This window comes from Symphalangus syndactylus, chromosome 10 (genome assembly GCF_028878055.3).
Source record: "Symphalangus syndactylus isolate Jambi chromosome 10, NHGRI_mSymSyn1-v2.1_pri, whole genome shotgun sequence".
Classification (NCBI taxonomy): domain Eukaryota; kingdom Metazoa; phylum Chordata; class Mammalia; order Primates; family Hylobatidae; genus Symphalangus; species Symphalangus syndactylus.
In genome coordinates, this window is record NC_072432.2 from 51,988,981 (window position 1) to 52,005,851 (window position 16,871).

General features: G+C 36.8%; 1 protein-coding gene across 7 annotated transcripts in view; it reads left to right on the top strand.

Moving 5' to 3' along the window:
* The window catches only part of MAPK10 (mitogen-activated protein kinase 10), a 327,807-nt gene that overhangs the window by 304,653 nt on the left and 6,283 nt on the right, over positions 1-16,871 (top strand). For all 7 annotated transcript variants that reach the window (XM_055297095.2, XM_055297099.2, XM_055297097.2 and 4 more), the window contains 2 exons: positions 5,211-5,274; positions 7,934-8,011. In XM_055297095.2, the coding sequence (XP_055153070.1) occupies positions 5,211-5,274; positions 7,934-8,011 (142 nt within the window). The remainder of the gene's footprint in view (positions 1-5,210; positions 5,275-7,933; positions 8,012-16,871) is intronic.

Consider the following 16,871-nt stretch of genomic DNA (forward strand, 5'->3'; position numbering starts at 1 on the left):
TATTGGTGTTGAGGACCTTTTTCTACATTTTATTCAATTGTTTAGGTGATGTCTCATATTAACGTCCTCCACCGAAAACCTATCTGGATCTTTCTGGGGGTGATAGCAATTTAAAGTTTGGAAAGCTTTCAAAGGGTTCAGAGGCATGCTTTCTATCATGCCTTTCTGGTGCCCTGCGAGTCAAAATCTTCATGTGCTTCATTTGCAAGAAACGGCCAGTTACTTGCTTTTTGTGAAATTCTACTCGCTTGACTTGTGTAACATTGCAATATTCTCATTTTTCCTGTATTTCTCTAGCTATCCTCTTTTGCCTTAGTGAACTTACCTTTCTCTGTCCAATCATTAAACTTTGATTTGGCCATTTACTCTCCATACCCTCATATCTTCCCTACGTGACCTCATTCACTGTCGTAGTTTCAACAAACATCTCTTGCTGGTAGTCTCAAATCTATACATCTCTAGCCAACAGCATTCCTCTGAACTTCAGATGATATACTTAACTTTCAAATCAACATCTCTTCTCACATAACACTTAGGCTCACCTCTCTACCAATCTCATTTCCCCTTTTCCATTCTCTATTTCTTTAGATGGCTTCACCAACACGATCATCTTCCCAGGTACTCAGCTTAGAAATTGGGGACTCATATTCTTCTCTCCCATCACATACGTTCAATCAAAAACCATCTTCTGCCAAGTTTATTTATTAATATTTATTAATTATTCCTGAATCTGTGTCTTTCATTCACCCTCATCTTTTTTTTTTTTTTTACCACAGTCAGAACTTTCAATATTTTTTATAGATCATGCAATGGCTCCCTACCTCTTCTCTCTGCTTACAGTTGCATCTTTCTTCAATCCAGCTGTAAATTTGACTGTTCCGTTCTCTTACATTCTTCAGCAGATTCTCTTCTTCTTTCTTCCATATCATGATACCCTGGATCTTTTTTTTTTTTTTTTTTTGAGACAGAGTCTCATTCTGTCACCCAGGCTGGAGTGCAGTGGCACAATCTGGGCTCACTGAAACCTCCACCTCCTGGGTTCAAGCGATTCTCCTGCCTCAGCCTCCCGAGTAGCTGGGATTACAGGTGCCTGCCACCATGCCCAGCTAATTTTTGTATTTTTAGTAGAGGTAGGGTTTCACCATGTTGGCCAGGCTGTTCTCAAATTCCTGACTTCAAATAATCCACCCACCTTGGCCTCCCAAAGTGCTGGGATTACAGGCATGAGCCACAGCACCTGGCCCCCTGGATCATCCTTGATCCACCCTTTGTCTGACCCTTCTGCTTCTCTAGGTACAGCTCTTAAATCTTGTCACTTCTGACCACATGTTTTATTTTACTGTGACAAAATTCCTTCTTGTTTTCTTGGCATGCATGTACACAGAGAGAAACATATGCACCACCACTACCACTACCACCACCACCACCACCACCCCATTCTGTTTTCTACATACTGTGACTTGGCTTATAATGTGCTCTTGGCATGGAGTCACTTTTTTCTTCCTTCTTTTATCTTGACAACCTCCCACATATCTTTTGCTCATTGAATAAGCATCACTTTACTTCAGGAAATCAAATCCAGGCTTTGTTAGGACTTCTCCTCCCTGTTCCCTTAGACCATATACAAGTTTCTATCATTTATCATGTTGTATACTAATGATCTGTTTTGCATCAGTCTTACCCCAGTAAATTGTGAACTCCTTGTGGTCAGCAGTCACATTATTCAATTTTGAAATCTCAGTTTTTTATATCATCTGCCATGTGTTAGGTGCCCAAGACGTTCATTGAATGAATACATTTAATAAAGAAATAAATAAATTCTAGTATTTATTAATTCATGGTGACCACGTACTTGTTTGTGTTTTTTTCCTCATTTAATTGAAACAATTTGGACATGTTTCATCAGTATAAAATTAATATAATTGACCACCAGTATAAATTCATATGAAATTAACCATCAATAAAAATATGTCTAATCCATTTTAAGTTATTGTTTATGCAATGAATATAAATTTGTGTTTGAATTTCTGCAATAATTTCAACCAAGGAAGTAAAGTTCAAAATAATATGAAAGAAGTTTACAGTCTTTTGAAAAAATATTCAAAGGGTGAAAGTCACAGGCCCTGATAACTCTTCATATACTATCCTTAATTTCCTCTTATCCTTCATTTCTCGCATCTCAATTAACTCTTATCGCTAAACTCTCCTAAAATACTCTCTCAACAGACATCTCTGGGGCATTTTTCTTTATTCCCACTCCTCATTTTTTTTTTATTTAGATTGTCACTTAGCAAGAGAATCATTCCTGTTAAATAAGATGGGGAAAGAGCACAAGTGAGTGCCCAAATACCAACTTCTCTTTAGCGGAAGGAGGCAGGGAATATTTTGGACTATCTCATCCTGATGATTGCCGCCAAGCACTTATATTTATATGTGTTGTAACATTGCTCTCTCTGGATTATTGGTCAATTATTCTTTTATATTGTCACATAGAAGACATCTGTATGTGGATGTGCCCTTTAACTGGAGGTGACATTCGCATTTCCTCTTCAAAAAACAAACAAACAAAAATCTGAATATGTAGTAAATTTGCAGAGGCCTTCGAACAACTACTATAAACTCAAGTGTGTTTAAAGCAGCCCTCTTGGTTTGTTGAAAGGAAAAATCTTGAACTCAGCGCTTTGCATTCCCTCTTGTAGTTTGTTTGTGATTAGCGTCTATGTACTTTGTGCTTTATATATCAGCAACAGCTGTACACTGAGGCTCCCAGGGAAACCTCCTGAAAATAGCTTTGTTGCAAAAAGAAAATGGCATTTATGAACTTTGGCAGGAACTGTGCTCTTGAGCCATGTTCAATTTTAAAACTTGAATGGAAAAATGCACTGCATGGAGAAGCCAGACAGGCAGGATCATGAGCTGGATCTATTGTTAGAAGAAGAAGAAGGTGCCGACAGCTCAGAGGGCTCTGGGGGCTCTGAGAGCTTATGTACACTGTGTCCTGCAGGGGTCCTGGACAAGGCCACTTGGATAGGGGCCTAACCACAGCATTATACCTGCTCAGGAAGAAGCAAAGCCGGAAATTTACCACTTGGCAAAGCGTCTTTACAAAACCAGAGTTTGGCTTTGTGGTAGCTTCCTTAGGTAATGGTTTCACAATTTTTCAAAAATAACTTCATTTTACTCATTCCCTCACTAAGTCAGAATGTTTCTATTATTTGAGAGTCCTTTATAGAGGTGGAAGGTTCTACCTCAGTCAGGTCCTGAGAGCAGTGCCTGACTATCCCAGTTCCATCACCTATATATGGTCAATGTGTTGTGTTCTTACTACTGTCTGGGGTGGTGTGAGAGTCTCATTTTGCTTAGTTGTCAGTGCTGACGGCTGCTGAGAGCTGCTCAGACAGCCACATCTGAATTGCAGTAGGTGAGGTTTACAGCCTTCTGCCCCAGTATCAGTCAAACGTGCTAAAAGAATGTCTGGCTCTGTGAGTAGTTATTTCTCAATACCTCAGTATTATGCTAAGTTACTTCACCACAGCTGGACAAAGTCTTCTATTTTCATAGCCAGATACTTTGCAGGATGTGAGGCCCCAGCATGCCAGGGCTAGGATGAATATTTGTGTCTGTCGTGATTCAAGCTACCAGAGATTCTGCATGAATTAGAGAAGGGTCACTTTAGCCCGAGGGTGCTGTTCATGAGCCAAAAAGCTCTCACAGAAGCCAGAAGCTATCTCTGAAAATCTTGTCCAGAGCTTTCCTTACTATAATAGCCATTTTCGAAAGGTCTGAGTCCTAAAGGGGTTGCATCACTCTTATTGAGTGACTCTTTTAGTTTTTCATAAAAACTATTGCTTTTGGAGTATTGGACGGGGTAGCAAAAACTTGATAGCTCTTCTTTGCGCTCAATCCGGTGCCAGCCAGTGTAGCCCCTCAGCCTCATCTTTCTCTACCTAATGGTGATTTATTTTTCCAGGAGCCTTTTTTTTTTCTTTCCATGTCACTAGGCCTGAACTGGAGCTACCCTAGCCACCGTGGTAGATCTCCCAAAGTCTAAATATCAGGAAGAAGAGGTCAGAGAATTTATTTGAGATTCTACTTCCTGGTAGGCGCATAGGTTTGTGAAAATCCCTCCTTTTCCACATTGAACTCCACGTGGGAAGAGAAATGCTGGCTCTATAAGTCAGACTGTAGGCCCTATCGCATCATCTCTGCTAGAGAGGACTAACCAAGGGCCATTCAGGGATTCAAGATGACCCACCTCTACAGTCACGGCAGCTTCTTCAGGTTAAAACAAACAAACAAACAAACAAAAAAGCTTAAAATCGGTTAAGTATAGCGCACACAGCAATATACAAAGACATTCTATGGTAATTCATGAAAAAAAGGTTGGTTTGATCTCAATTTTTTTTTATATTGAGGACTAGTACTATGGTCTGTTGAGAAATATTATAAACTTTTCTTTAGGGAAGGTCTAAAATAGAACAAAATCTTATTAGCCTAGAAGAATTTTAGTATGGTTCTGTTATAAGGCAAGTGAATGAAGGAAAAGTAGCTTCTGGGCCATTGTAATCAAGTGTTTTGTCTGCTTTTTAAAAGACCAGTCATTAATTGCTTAGGTGTGGGTTCTAAATCAGAAGATGTCGGAAAGTGAGCTCTCAGGATTTGCGTTCTGCTGCAAATATTGCAGCAATATTGAGTCAGCAGCAAATATTGCAATATGAATGAATCCTCCATAAGTTTACAGGAATTTTTTTTTTTTTTTTTTTTTTTTTGAGATGGAGTCTTGCTCTGTCTCCCAGGCTGGAGTGCAGTGGCGTGATCTCCGCTCACTGCAAGCTCTGCCTCCTGGGTTCACACCATTCTCCTGCCTCAGCCTCCCGAGTAGCTGTGACTACAGGTGCCCGCCACCGCGCCCGGCTAATTTTTTGTATTTTTAGCAGAGACAGGGTTTCACCGTGCTAGCCAGGATGGTCTTGATCTCCTGACCTCATGATCCACCCGCTTCTGCCTCCCAAAGTGCTGGGATTACAGGCATGAGCCACCGCGCCTGGCCTACAGGAAAATTTTAACTTCTGAACTACTGTAATTACCTCATAACTTATTTACGTTTCTAATCACCAAAATTAATGAGGGCAAGGTATTCTCATGCATTATAAGAGTTTAGTTATGTTTACATTATCACACAAATATTATTATTTGTTTTTATTTGGCAGCCTCCACCTCAGATATATGACAAGCAGTTGGATGAAAGAGAACACACAATCGAAGAATGGAAAGGTATGTCTACTACTTAAAAAAGTATACTTTTTATTTTATTGAACTCAGAAAGTATCACCAACGCTTTTCCTTGTAAAACAGTTTACTAAAAGATGATTTGCTGACTGCTATTCTCTTAGACCATTTTTAAAGCTCCTAAAACTTCATCTGTCTTTTCATGCCAAAAGCAATGTCACATTTGCTCAAGAATGAAAGGCATTTACTATTGATACCTTTTAAAATGGTACTGATAGTCAGTGTTTGTCATTGTGGGGGGCAAGCTTTAGTTCAGAATTCCAGAATAAAACTTTCAATGTTTGTACATAAAATCATCATATGAAACATGAAATTAAAATTAATTCTGAGATGGTTTTAGACTTTAGAAAATAAAAGTTAGGCCGGGCGCAGTGGCTCACGCTTGTAATCCCAGCACTTTGGGAGGCCGAGGCGGGCGGATCACGAGGTCAGGAGATCGAGACCACGGTGAAAACCCATCTCTACTAAAAATACAAAAAATTAGCCGGGCGTGGTGGCGGGCGCCTGTAGTCCCAGCTACTCGGAGAGGCTGAGGCAGGAGAATGGCGTGAACCCGGGAGGCAGAGCTTGCAGTGAGCCAAGATTGAGCCACTGCACTCCAGCCTGGGTGAAAAAGCGAGACTCCGTCTCAAAAAAAAAAAAAAAAAAAAAAAAAAGAAAAGAAAAGTTAATATATGAGTTTACTCATTGGATTGATAAGACTTGAGAATTTAAATAGAAAATATGTGTATCTAAGTAGCCTATTAATCTAATCTGCTAATCTAAATCACTACAGAATAGAATAAATATGAGAAAGTCAAATGCAGTTTGTAACAAATGATCAGGTCAAAATGGGAAGAGCTGAAGGGAAGGAACGTTTGAGCTACCTTGCAGGAATTAATAAGTGTAAATTAGGAAAAGAAAAAATATTAAGAAAATATCAGATAAAGGACTGAGAGGAAAACAAAGGATAGGAATAAGCAGAAAATGTTATAAAGATACTAAGCAGGGCCAGGAGCGATGACTCACACCTGTAACCCCAGCAGTCTGGGAGGCTGAGGCTGGGGGATCACTTGAGCCCAGGAGTTCAGGACCAACCTGGGCAACATAGGGAGACCCTGTCTCTGCTAGAAACATACAAAAATTAGCCAGGCATAGTGGTAAACACCTGCAGTCCCAGCTACTTGGGAGGCTGAGTTGGGAGGATCACTTGAGTCCCAGAAGTTGAGGCTGCAGTGAGCCATGATTGTGCCATTGTACTCAAGCCTGGGTGACAGAGAAAATCTCTGCCTATCTCTCTATATATATGTAAAATACAAAATAAAATAAAAAAATTTTAAAAGATACTAAAGAGATTCCACTGGTCCAGAGATTCCAGGGTCATGTTGGTGAATATGGAAAAATGAACATATACAAAAAGTGGATCAAGTGAAAAAAGATGCTGGATATAGATGAAAAAGAGTTGCTTTGATCCAAGTAAGGACAGGAAGGCACTCCTTAGGGGCTCATGAATAGGTGGGTGATAGGATATAACCATCATTTGAGGAGGACATGAACTAAATTGTGAGAAATTAGAGAAAGAAGTACATGTAAAGGATGATGATTATACAGATTATAAGCCATTGCAAAGCAAGAATGAGTAGGGCGGAATGATTTTTAGCTAAAGGGGACAAAGTAAACAGAACTGAAACTATCCAATTTAACTCTAGCATTCAGAAAGCCAAAAATGGATGCCAGTCTGAGAGTAAATGAACTAAATTTTTTTTTTTTTTTTTTTTTGAGACGGAGTCTCGCTCTGTCGCCCAGGCTGGAGTGCAGTGGCGCAATCTCGGCTCACTGCAAGCTCCGCCTCCCGGGTTCACGCCATTCTCCTGCCTCAGCCTCTCCGAGTAGCTGGGACTACAGGCGCCCGCCACCGCGCCCAGCTAATTTTTTTGTATTTTTAGTAGAGACGGGGTTTCACCATGGTCTCGATCTCCTGACCTCATGATCCGCCCGCCTCGGCCTCCCAAAGTGCTGGGATTACAAGCGTGAGCCACCGCGCCCGGCCTGAACTAAATTTTTTAATGTGTTTGGTTTTTGGCAAGTTTAGATTTACAAGTCCAAGATATAAGTCTGGAAAAAAAAGATGCAGTAAGAGATGGAAGTTGTAAGGATTGGTAATAATTTAAAGTCATGCGAATATGTGCATTTCATAGGAAGTAAGTATAAAGAAAAATGGATATTCAAAGCCATAAAAATTGTTACTAGATGGAGCTAGAATGTATTAGTACTTCCCCCAAAGAATTCAGAAAACAAGCAAAACATGTATTACTTGTTTTATTTATGTAGAAATGTTTCATGCATGTAGAAATAAATGTTATTTATGTAGAAATGTATGTAGAAATAAATACTATGTATATAGAAATAAATAGTATGTTTCATGTACGTAGAAATAAACTTTCATGCATTGATTTCTTCAACTGCTTTACTGGATACCTATTTGTGCCAGGCTCTCTGCTAATTACAAGGCAATTTAGAAATAGAAATAGAGCAGTAAAGGAATCTCAATTGATTTTTAGTTTACTCAACCCCATCAAAATGTTATATTTGACATTAAGTAATGAATTTCCCTGTGGATGAAGGAGAAATTTGTTTTCTATAATAACACATCTGTTTCTTACAGAACTTATCTACAAGGAAGTAATGAACTCAGAAGAAAAGACTAAAAATGGCGTAGTAAAAGGACAGCCTTCTCCTTCAGGTACTCACTCTCCGTGAATAACCAATAAATGAGTACTTGTGTAATTCCTTGGCCTTTGTGTAGGGGTTGCAACAAATAACATTGCTTAAAGAGCAGATGGACAAATATCACATGATTGGTTCCTTATAATGATTTTAGTTTTATTTCTTTTGATATTCAGTGTGGCATTCATTCTGATTATTCTGATGGTAATGATCCAGCACAAAAACTTTTTCATAAATCATTTTAATAATAATGAATCCTGAAGAAAATGTTAACATGGGCTAAAGGGTAAATGCGCCTCATCAAAATTCAGAGCCATAATGCCCTTTTAACCATCAAGTCAATGTGGAGGTCAGGAATCCTTTCAGCCACAACCTCTTCCCTCATTCATTCTTAGTGTTTGAACTCTTCTCAAGGTTGATGTGACAATAGTTGAAACATCTACCAAGATGGGCTCCGGTTAAAGTCAGCTTGGAAAATTTTTCGTTTGCTAGCTACAGAATCTAACACACAATTGTACATATATATTTTTTACTGATCCTAGTAATGTGCTTTAGTATGACTTGAGACAATTTACTTATTAATGCTAATATATTTTTTCCTAAGACTTATGCTCTCACTATAGAAAGTTTTAGAAAATGTGGTGGTTTATTTTCAGCTTTAAAAACTACATTCAACTCCTGCTAGCAAAAATGGGGGCTACAAATGCCTAGTTTTGAGAAAAACTGATTAGGGTGTTGTTTTCCTAAATTATTTTAGGAAAAAAGATGGAGGATGGAATAATTGATTATTCATACCGACACTACTCTTCAGATAACTAATTTACACCCCCAAACCACTATGATACCCAAACAGATGCAATTCGGTTATGACATGCTTTTCTCACCAGTAGACTTGAAAAAATACTCAGTTTTATCCCAAGTTTTTCCTTTCCTCAAAGAAGGTTAAGGGAATCACAGGAGTTGTTTTCCATACTGCCCTCTCTACTCATTCACCCTAGCATACAGATTAACACAGTCCACAGAAGCTGCTTCAAACTAATCCGTATGTTTGGCCTGCTGCTCATTAAAAATCTTGAAGACAGAATCCAAAAGCCTCAAGATGCCACCTGCTAAGGCAGAACGACTCCTCATTTTAAGAATTCCTATAATGACCAGAACATATTGTCATGTACTCATTAAGCAGCAGAAATAACAGAATTTAGCCACGGGTAACCTAGCATGTTAGGCTGGGCCTGGACAAATTTTAGTAGAACCTATTCTATTCATCTTCAGTTCAAGTTATCATTACTTCATTTCCTTTTCCTACCACCTTATCCCAAAAGACTTTTTATATCTTCCCAAAGAATAGGATCTTTCCTTTCTATAGGTCCTACTAGTCCCTGTATGTTAAATATTTGACCTCTTGTCTTATTATCCCTTATTGATTGTAATTTCACTGAGAAGACTGTATGCATTTATCTTTGTGTCCCATGTAGTGCCTGGGTGCTGTGCCTTGCACATAGTAGTAGCTCAATAAATATATATTAATTTGAAAATTGCCACTCGATTTCTCCCTCAGCATATTTCTTAGTACTATTCCAAACACAAAATTCAAGACAAGATCATATAACTTTAATACAGTATACTATTCAGCATGTTCTTACACCATTATTATAAATATTTATTCACTCTATTAATCTCCATGAAGGTAAGGCCAAGCATAAAGTATATAAATTCTTGCTATTGGCATTTTTTCATGCTTCACATAAAGGTTTGCAGCTTTCAGGTGTTTGATTTATTCATTTTGGGAAACATAGATTCATGAATTTTTTGCAGGCCTGCTTAGTGTGTTAATGATTAATTCTAAAATATGCAACTTAGGCTATACCTGAGTGAGAAGGCTAAGCCACTTTTTAACCATTTCAACTACCTTAACAATTAAAAATTATCTATGTAATACATATGCCCTAAACTATAGCTGACTGGCTTAACCAATTTATAGTTAAAATGATTGTGGATTAAATCTAGGAAAAATATTCATGACTTAGTTATAAATCATGTAGTATGACTTTCTCTTTCATGAGAAATCATATGTATACTACACATTATAGGATGCATTTCTGTATGATATATTTATGTGCATGATGGAGAGGCTCTCGGGCAGCCATGTGCTGGCGCTGACTCTACCAGCTCATGACGGCCAATTCTGTACCTCTTTTCCCAACTATGCATTTATTGTTGGTGTGTTGGCAGCATGAAATCAGGCACGGAGGATTTACAACATGGAAACTGGCAGATCCTACGAATCAGGGCGTTTTTGTTGCCCCCTGCAGAGCCAGCTGTTAAATTTTTATTGGCGCACCACTGTGTGTGTGCGTTTTTGTATGTGTAATAAACTATGCTGGAAAGAAAAAGCAATTACTAAAAGAAAGTTTGAAAAGTCAGCTTTTTTGCATTGTTCATTATATTCAGCTTTTTTTCACTAATGTTCACGTAGCATATTTTATTTTGAAAATAGCTGTGGTATTTTTATAACACACCCTCTGTTAGTATTCAGTTATGGCAATACTGGGAGTAAGTTAATGCAGTATCTCAGGGGCCAAGTGCTTCTAATACCGAAACCCATGTTATGTGATGCTTTTAAAATGTAAATAAGAAGTTAAATGTGCATTTACAGAATAATTTATAGGTTTGAAATTTATTGATGAAATTGTTGTATGTCAATAAGAGATAAATCTAAACTTCAGATACATTTCCAAATAAATAATTGTACTCCCTTCTGCTATCTGATTTCACTTGCATAGTAATTTATTTTCAAGGATGGCATAGCTGCTTGCTTCCTGAATTGATCTGTAACAATTGCTGAGGGACTAGCAGTCCATGAATAGAAATTAATTTTCTTCTAAAAGCATTTGTTATAGTACGTTAGAACTAGAAAAAATACAGGAGAGCATCTGATTCACCAATTCTCAGTTTGTTCACCAGCCCTCTTCCACCTGAGAAGTAAAGCTCCCAAAACTAACAGTGACTCACTAAGATAAGGATGCTGAACATCAGGATGGGCAGAGATTTTTCAAAATCTCTAAGTCAGAGATAAAGCTTCTGGGTGATTTTAATATGCAACCATTCTCTCCCCAATGAGGACCACATTCCCCACCATGGGAATATGTCTTAGGGTCACTAATATAGTCCATTAATTTTATTTACTTTTTATTAAACAATCTCAAGCCTAGACAAATTGTGGCTCAAGATCATGTAGCTAAAAAAGACACTATTTTTTCATTCTTGTGCTTTTTCTAATTCTGTGTCTACCGTTTTTTTTTGTTGTTGTTGGGGTTGGGGGGGTATCAGGAAAATCATTTCCTTTAAAAAAAGCAGAACAACATTTTCCCCCATAACAATGTTTTTTAGTTAAATAACTTCTAGCTGAGAAATTTTCTTTAGCATACGTTACTTCTTTCTATGAAATCTGATTTTTTAGGTAAAGTTGAAGGTAGCTAATATTCCTCATTTGCAACCCTATTTGCATTTTCAGTTCCTTTTAATGCCATTTTTATTGACAAAAATTTGTAATGCTTTATTGATGGCAAAACATTTTTGAAAATGTATATCTCTACTGTTTTCTCAAGTAATATAGAAAGAAGAGATATTTATCACATTGACTGGACAACTGAACACTATGATGATATTCAATTCAGTTCAATTCTGTTTAAGAGATTTTCGCAAACTGCTTGGCAGTAATTTAACAACTTAAAGCCAAGGCCCATGTCTTGTCCCTTATATTTGTGTTTGGGTTTATGGTTTAGAAATCCTGTTTATTGCCTACATGAAAATAGACTTGAATGGATCATCCAGCAGAAGTGGCTGCAGGCAAGGAGGCATTTATTATAGCGCAATAGAGGGAGTCATACAGAAGCAAATAGTTTTCATCTAATAGTGGTGGACTGGTTAACATTTAACAACTATATTTGAAAAAAGAATTGTCGAGTAGCACTTAACAATTTCTGTGGTATAAATATTCTCACTGTGACCAATTTTAAGCAACAATGTAACATCAATGGATGCAGAGTTGGAAAGAGATGCTAATAATTCGTTCTAAGAAGCCACTAAAAGCCAGCTTCAGGACACCATAGACAGTGCACATTTCTCTCCCACTATCACACTGGATAGCAAGAAACCATTCCCATGAAACAAGCAGATGTCATGGGAACTTTTACAAAGGAAGCACTGAAGACTTCTCTTAATGAATTGGTGCCATATAAAATCAGAAGTAATAGTCTATGGATCCCTAGAAATACAGCTGATAAAGACTTTGATAGATTTTGAACTTTGAATAGTTGAACACTAATTATAATTTGCATTCAACATTGATAAACTAGAGGGCAGGACCATTCCAACACAGAGGATAGGAATTAGAGAGAACCTGCTGATGAACAAAAGGAGAAGAAAGACAACTGCAACAAAGTGATTTCCTTTGGCCAAAAATAGCTTAATAGTTTCACTAGTTTGAAAGCAGGAAGGAACTTGCTTTTCCTCACAGAACCTATCCAGAAGAGTACACATAAAAGATATTCAATACTGTTTTGTTAACTTGAGTACGTACGCTGTGCTACTACTCAGCAGTAGACGTTGTGGAAGACAGGAGAAATGAAGTATAATGAGAGCGGTAAAAAGCAGGGGAAATATATACTTGAGATAATCCATAACAAAACTACATATAATAAGGGGCTGACTGGTATGGCATAACACTCGGAATATTCCAGAAGTGTGCTGAAAATATGCTGATTTTGAAAATAAATGCAGTAGGAGTGCTGTGTGTTTTATAAGCATAGCCTGCAGCACGATCCCGTTTATGAAGAGCTTATTAAAAGCTACTCTGGCTTTTGTTACATACATTCAATATTATTCATAGATATAAATTTGTGTTTTGGAGAAATTTCTTCAATGCTCTTTGTTTAATTTCTCTAGCTGCCATTGTTGTGGGTTTGTGTTTATTTGTAAACATCAAATAAGGGAGCCTTATTCAGCTAAGCCTTATCTCATCCTTATTTGAATGATTACTCAAATTTAATTGTGACAATAAGAATGTGTCTACATAATCAACTCTAGCCAGGATAGGGGAAAAAGCCTATCTCAAGAGAAGACCAAGATTATTATTAAAGATACTTAAAAATACTTTTTGGTTTGTATTATGCCACAATTTTATTTTAAAACTTCCAAGCTGGTTATTTTCTCATAAATAAAGCATGCTATCAAAAATCTTCCTGGTTCCACTGGCATTCTGGTTAATTACAACATTCATTATATATATATTCATTTGATCTGTTTTTAACATCCAATCCACTGACACTGAAACTTCTTATTCAAATAAATCTTCAATATAATTGTATTTCTACACATTAGCAATGAACATAAAACAATTCCATTTAGAATAGCATCAAGAAATACATATTTAGGAATAACGTTAGCAAAAGAAGTACAACTTTTGTACTCTGAAAACTATGAAACATTGTTGAAAGAAATTAAAGAGGACCTAATAACTGGAAAAACATTTCATTGCTCATGGATTAGAAGATTTAATATTGTCAAGGGATGACAGATACTCCCCAAATTGATGTACAGATTAAGCCAATACTTATCAAAATCATAGCTGTCTTTTCTGCAGAAATTGACAAGCCCATCTTAAAATTTGTGTGGAAGTGCAAAGGATACAGAATATCCAAAATAGCCTTGAAAAACAACACAGCTGGGAGATTTACATGTTCTGATTTCAAAACTTACTACAAAGCTACAATATTCAAGACAGAGTGCTCCTTGCATGAAGATACACAAATAGATCAAGGGAATCAAATTGAGAGTCCAGGAATAAATATCTACATTTATGACCAATTGATTTTTGATAAGGATGTAAGACATGGACAAAGAATAGCCTTTTCAATATATGGTGCTGGGATGATTGGATATATACATGCAAAAGAATGAAGGTGGGCCCCTGCCTCATATCATATACAAAAATGAACTAAAAATGAATCATAGACTTAAGTATAAGGTCTAAAATTATAAAACTCTTAGGCAAAAACATAGGAGTAAATTTTTATAATCTTGGATTAGAAAATGGTTTATTAGATATAACACTAAAACACAAGTGATAAAAGATAAATGCAATTTCATAAAAATTAAAAACGTGTGCTTCGAAAGACACCTTCAAGAAAATGAAAAGCAAACCATAACATAGAGGTAAAACATTTTGAAATATATATCTCATTAAGTAACTTGTACCCAGATTATATAAAGAGCTCTTACAGGCCTGTCACAGTGGCTCATGCCTGTAGATCCAGCATTTTGGGAGGCAGAAATCAGAAGATCACTTGAGGCCAGGAGTTTGAGACCAGCTTGGGCAACATGGCAAGCTCCTGTCTCTACAAAAAATCTTTTTTTTAATTAGCCAAGTGTGGTGGTATGTGCCTGTAGTCCTAGCTACTTGGGAGGCTGGGGCAGGAGAATTGCCTGAGCCCTGGAGTTACAGGATACGGTGAGCCATGACCATGCCACTGTGCTACAGGCTGGGCAATTGAGACCCTGTCTTAAAAAAAAGAAATAAAGAAGAAAGAAAGAAAGCAAGAAAGAAAGGAAGGAAGAAAGAAAGAGCTAAAGAGTTTACAACTCAATAATAAAAAGAAAATAAAGCAATTAAAAAATAGCCAAAGGAGCTGAGTAAACTTTCTCCAAAGAAGATATACTAATGGCTGACAAGCACATGAAAAAATATACTCAACATTATTAGCCATCAGGCAAATGCAAAGCAAACCACAATGAGATACCATTTCATGCACACTAGGATGGCTAGATAGATAAAAAGACAGATAATAAGTATTGGTGAGGATGTAGAGAAATTGGAATCCTCATACACTGCTGGTAGTAATGTAAAATGGTGCACCCACTTTAGCAAACAGTTTGTCAGTTCCTCAAGTGTTAAACCTAGAATTACTCTATGCCCCAGCGATTCCACTTCTAGGTATATACCCAAGAGAAATGAACACATGTCCATACAAAACTCGTGCATGAATGTTCATAACAGCATTATTCGTAATAGCCAAAAAGTTGAAACGACCTAAATATCCATCAAATGCCTATCAACTAATAAATAAACAAAATGTGATGTGTCCATACAATGGAATATTATGCAGCCATACAAAGATATGAAATACAGATACCTGCCACAGCATGGATAAACCTTAAAAACATTCTGCTATGTTATAGTGGCTAGTCATAAATGATCACATATGGTATGCTTCCATTTACATGAAATGTTCAGAACAGGCAATTTTATAGAGGCAAAAAGTAGATTAGTCATTGCCTAGAGTTAGAGGGTAGGTGAGGAATGGAGTGCAGGTTTTTCTTTAGGGATGATGAAATGCTGCAAAATGGATTGTGGTGATGGCTGCACAATGTTGTGAATATACTAAAAATCACCGAATCATAAAAATTAAATTTCTCATATATGTGGATTATATCTTAAGCTGTTACAAAAAATATATGAGCATCATTTTATACCTCACATCCAAACTAAATTAAGCTGTAGCACCATGATTTGAAGGGCATCCATAGTCTAGGGATATGTCATCCAGCAGACAAATAGTAAGAAAAAAGCAATTTCCCTCTGCTGGGCTCACAATTGATCAGGCCTTTATAATAGAGTCCTGTGTCCAGTTTTAATCTCTGTCTTTTAATAAGAATGTGGATAAATGGAAGAGAATTCTGAGGAGTCCATCATAGTGACACTAAATTATTAGCAACTTATGAAAGAATATGAAGGATGTTGGTATAATTTAATCCAGAATTGAGGGTAAAAAACAGAGCAGGGCATTTGGGCAATGTAAGGGAACCAAGGGCTGTCTGCTAGGAGATAAAATCTTATCATGAGGGGAAATGAACCAGCTCTGTACCATAGCTATGGGGGATATAATTAAGTAAAGTTGGAATAAATTAAAGCCATTCAAAGTTGGAATATTATGGAATATTATAACTTTACATTATACATTGTCCTGATAGTGAGAGTAATTATTTACAGAAAGACAATAACAGGAGGACTTTAAAAACCTTTTCTAGAGACATTCAAGATTAGAAAGGATGGGTATTTTTAGGAGTTTAAAGAACATGAAAAATTTATAAGCTTTTCTGTATATAAAAATATCAGGATCCCAAAAAAATACATATTAAAAGATCATGACCACGGAAACTTCCAGGCAAAAAGAATGACCAGGAAGAAATATATGAAAAGTTTAACAGTTCTTACCATTTATTTGAAGATTGGTGCATATCATTATCTTTATTTCCTATATTTTTTCACATTTCCCATAGAGTGCGTCAATATATTTATAGTCAACAAATACAACTTAAAAATACATGGAAGGTACAGGTGATCTGTCTTAGTTTAGATGTTTGTGTCCTGTCTAGATAACTGACATATTTTCATCACACTTTTTTCACAGGCAAGAAATGTCTACTCCAGGAACAAGGATTATGTTAATCACTCCCCTTCCTTAATTTAGTTTTATTTTGTCTTTCTGATTTATTAGGTCTATGTGATAACACTATTATAACTGACTTTGGAGTTATTATTTTTCACCAAATAGATCTCACACACTATATTTGCTCAAATAAGATATAATTTTAGTGAGAATTCCTCATCTCTTATTTGATTAGGGGATTACGCTACAGATTTTTAATAGCGAGCTATTTCACAAAGCAAGTGTGTTACCACTCAGATTGCTTAGGTATAAAGAATATACAAAGAAAAAAAGTAAATGGATTGTTTTCAGGGTGCTCTGGTTTAATTATATTGCACAATGCCTTTGGTTCATGTTTCTTCTGTTGATCTCAAAGCTACTGGCAAC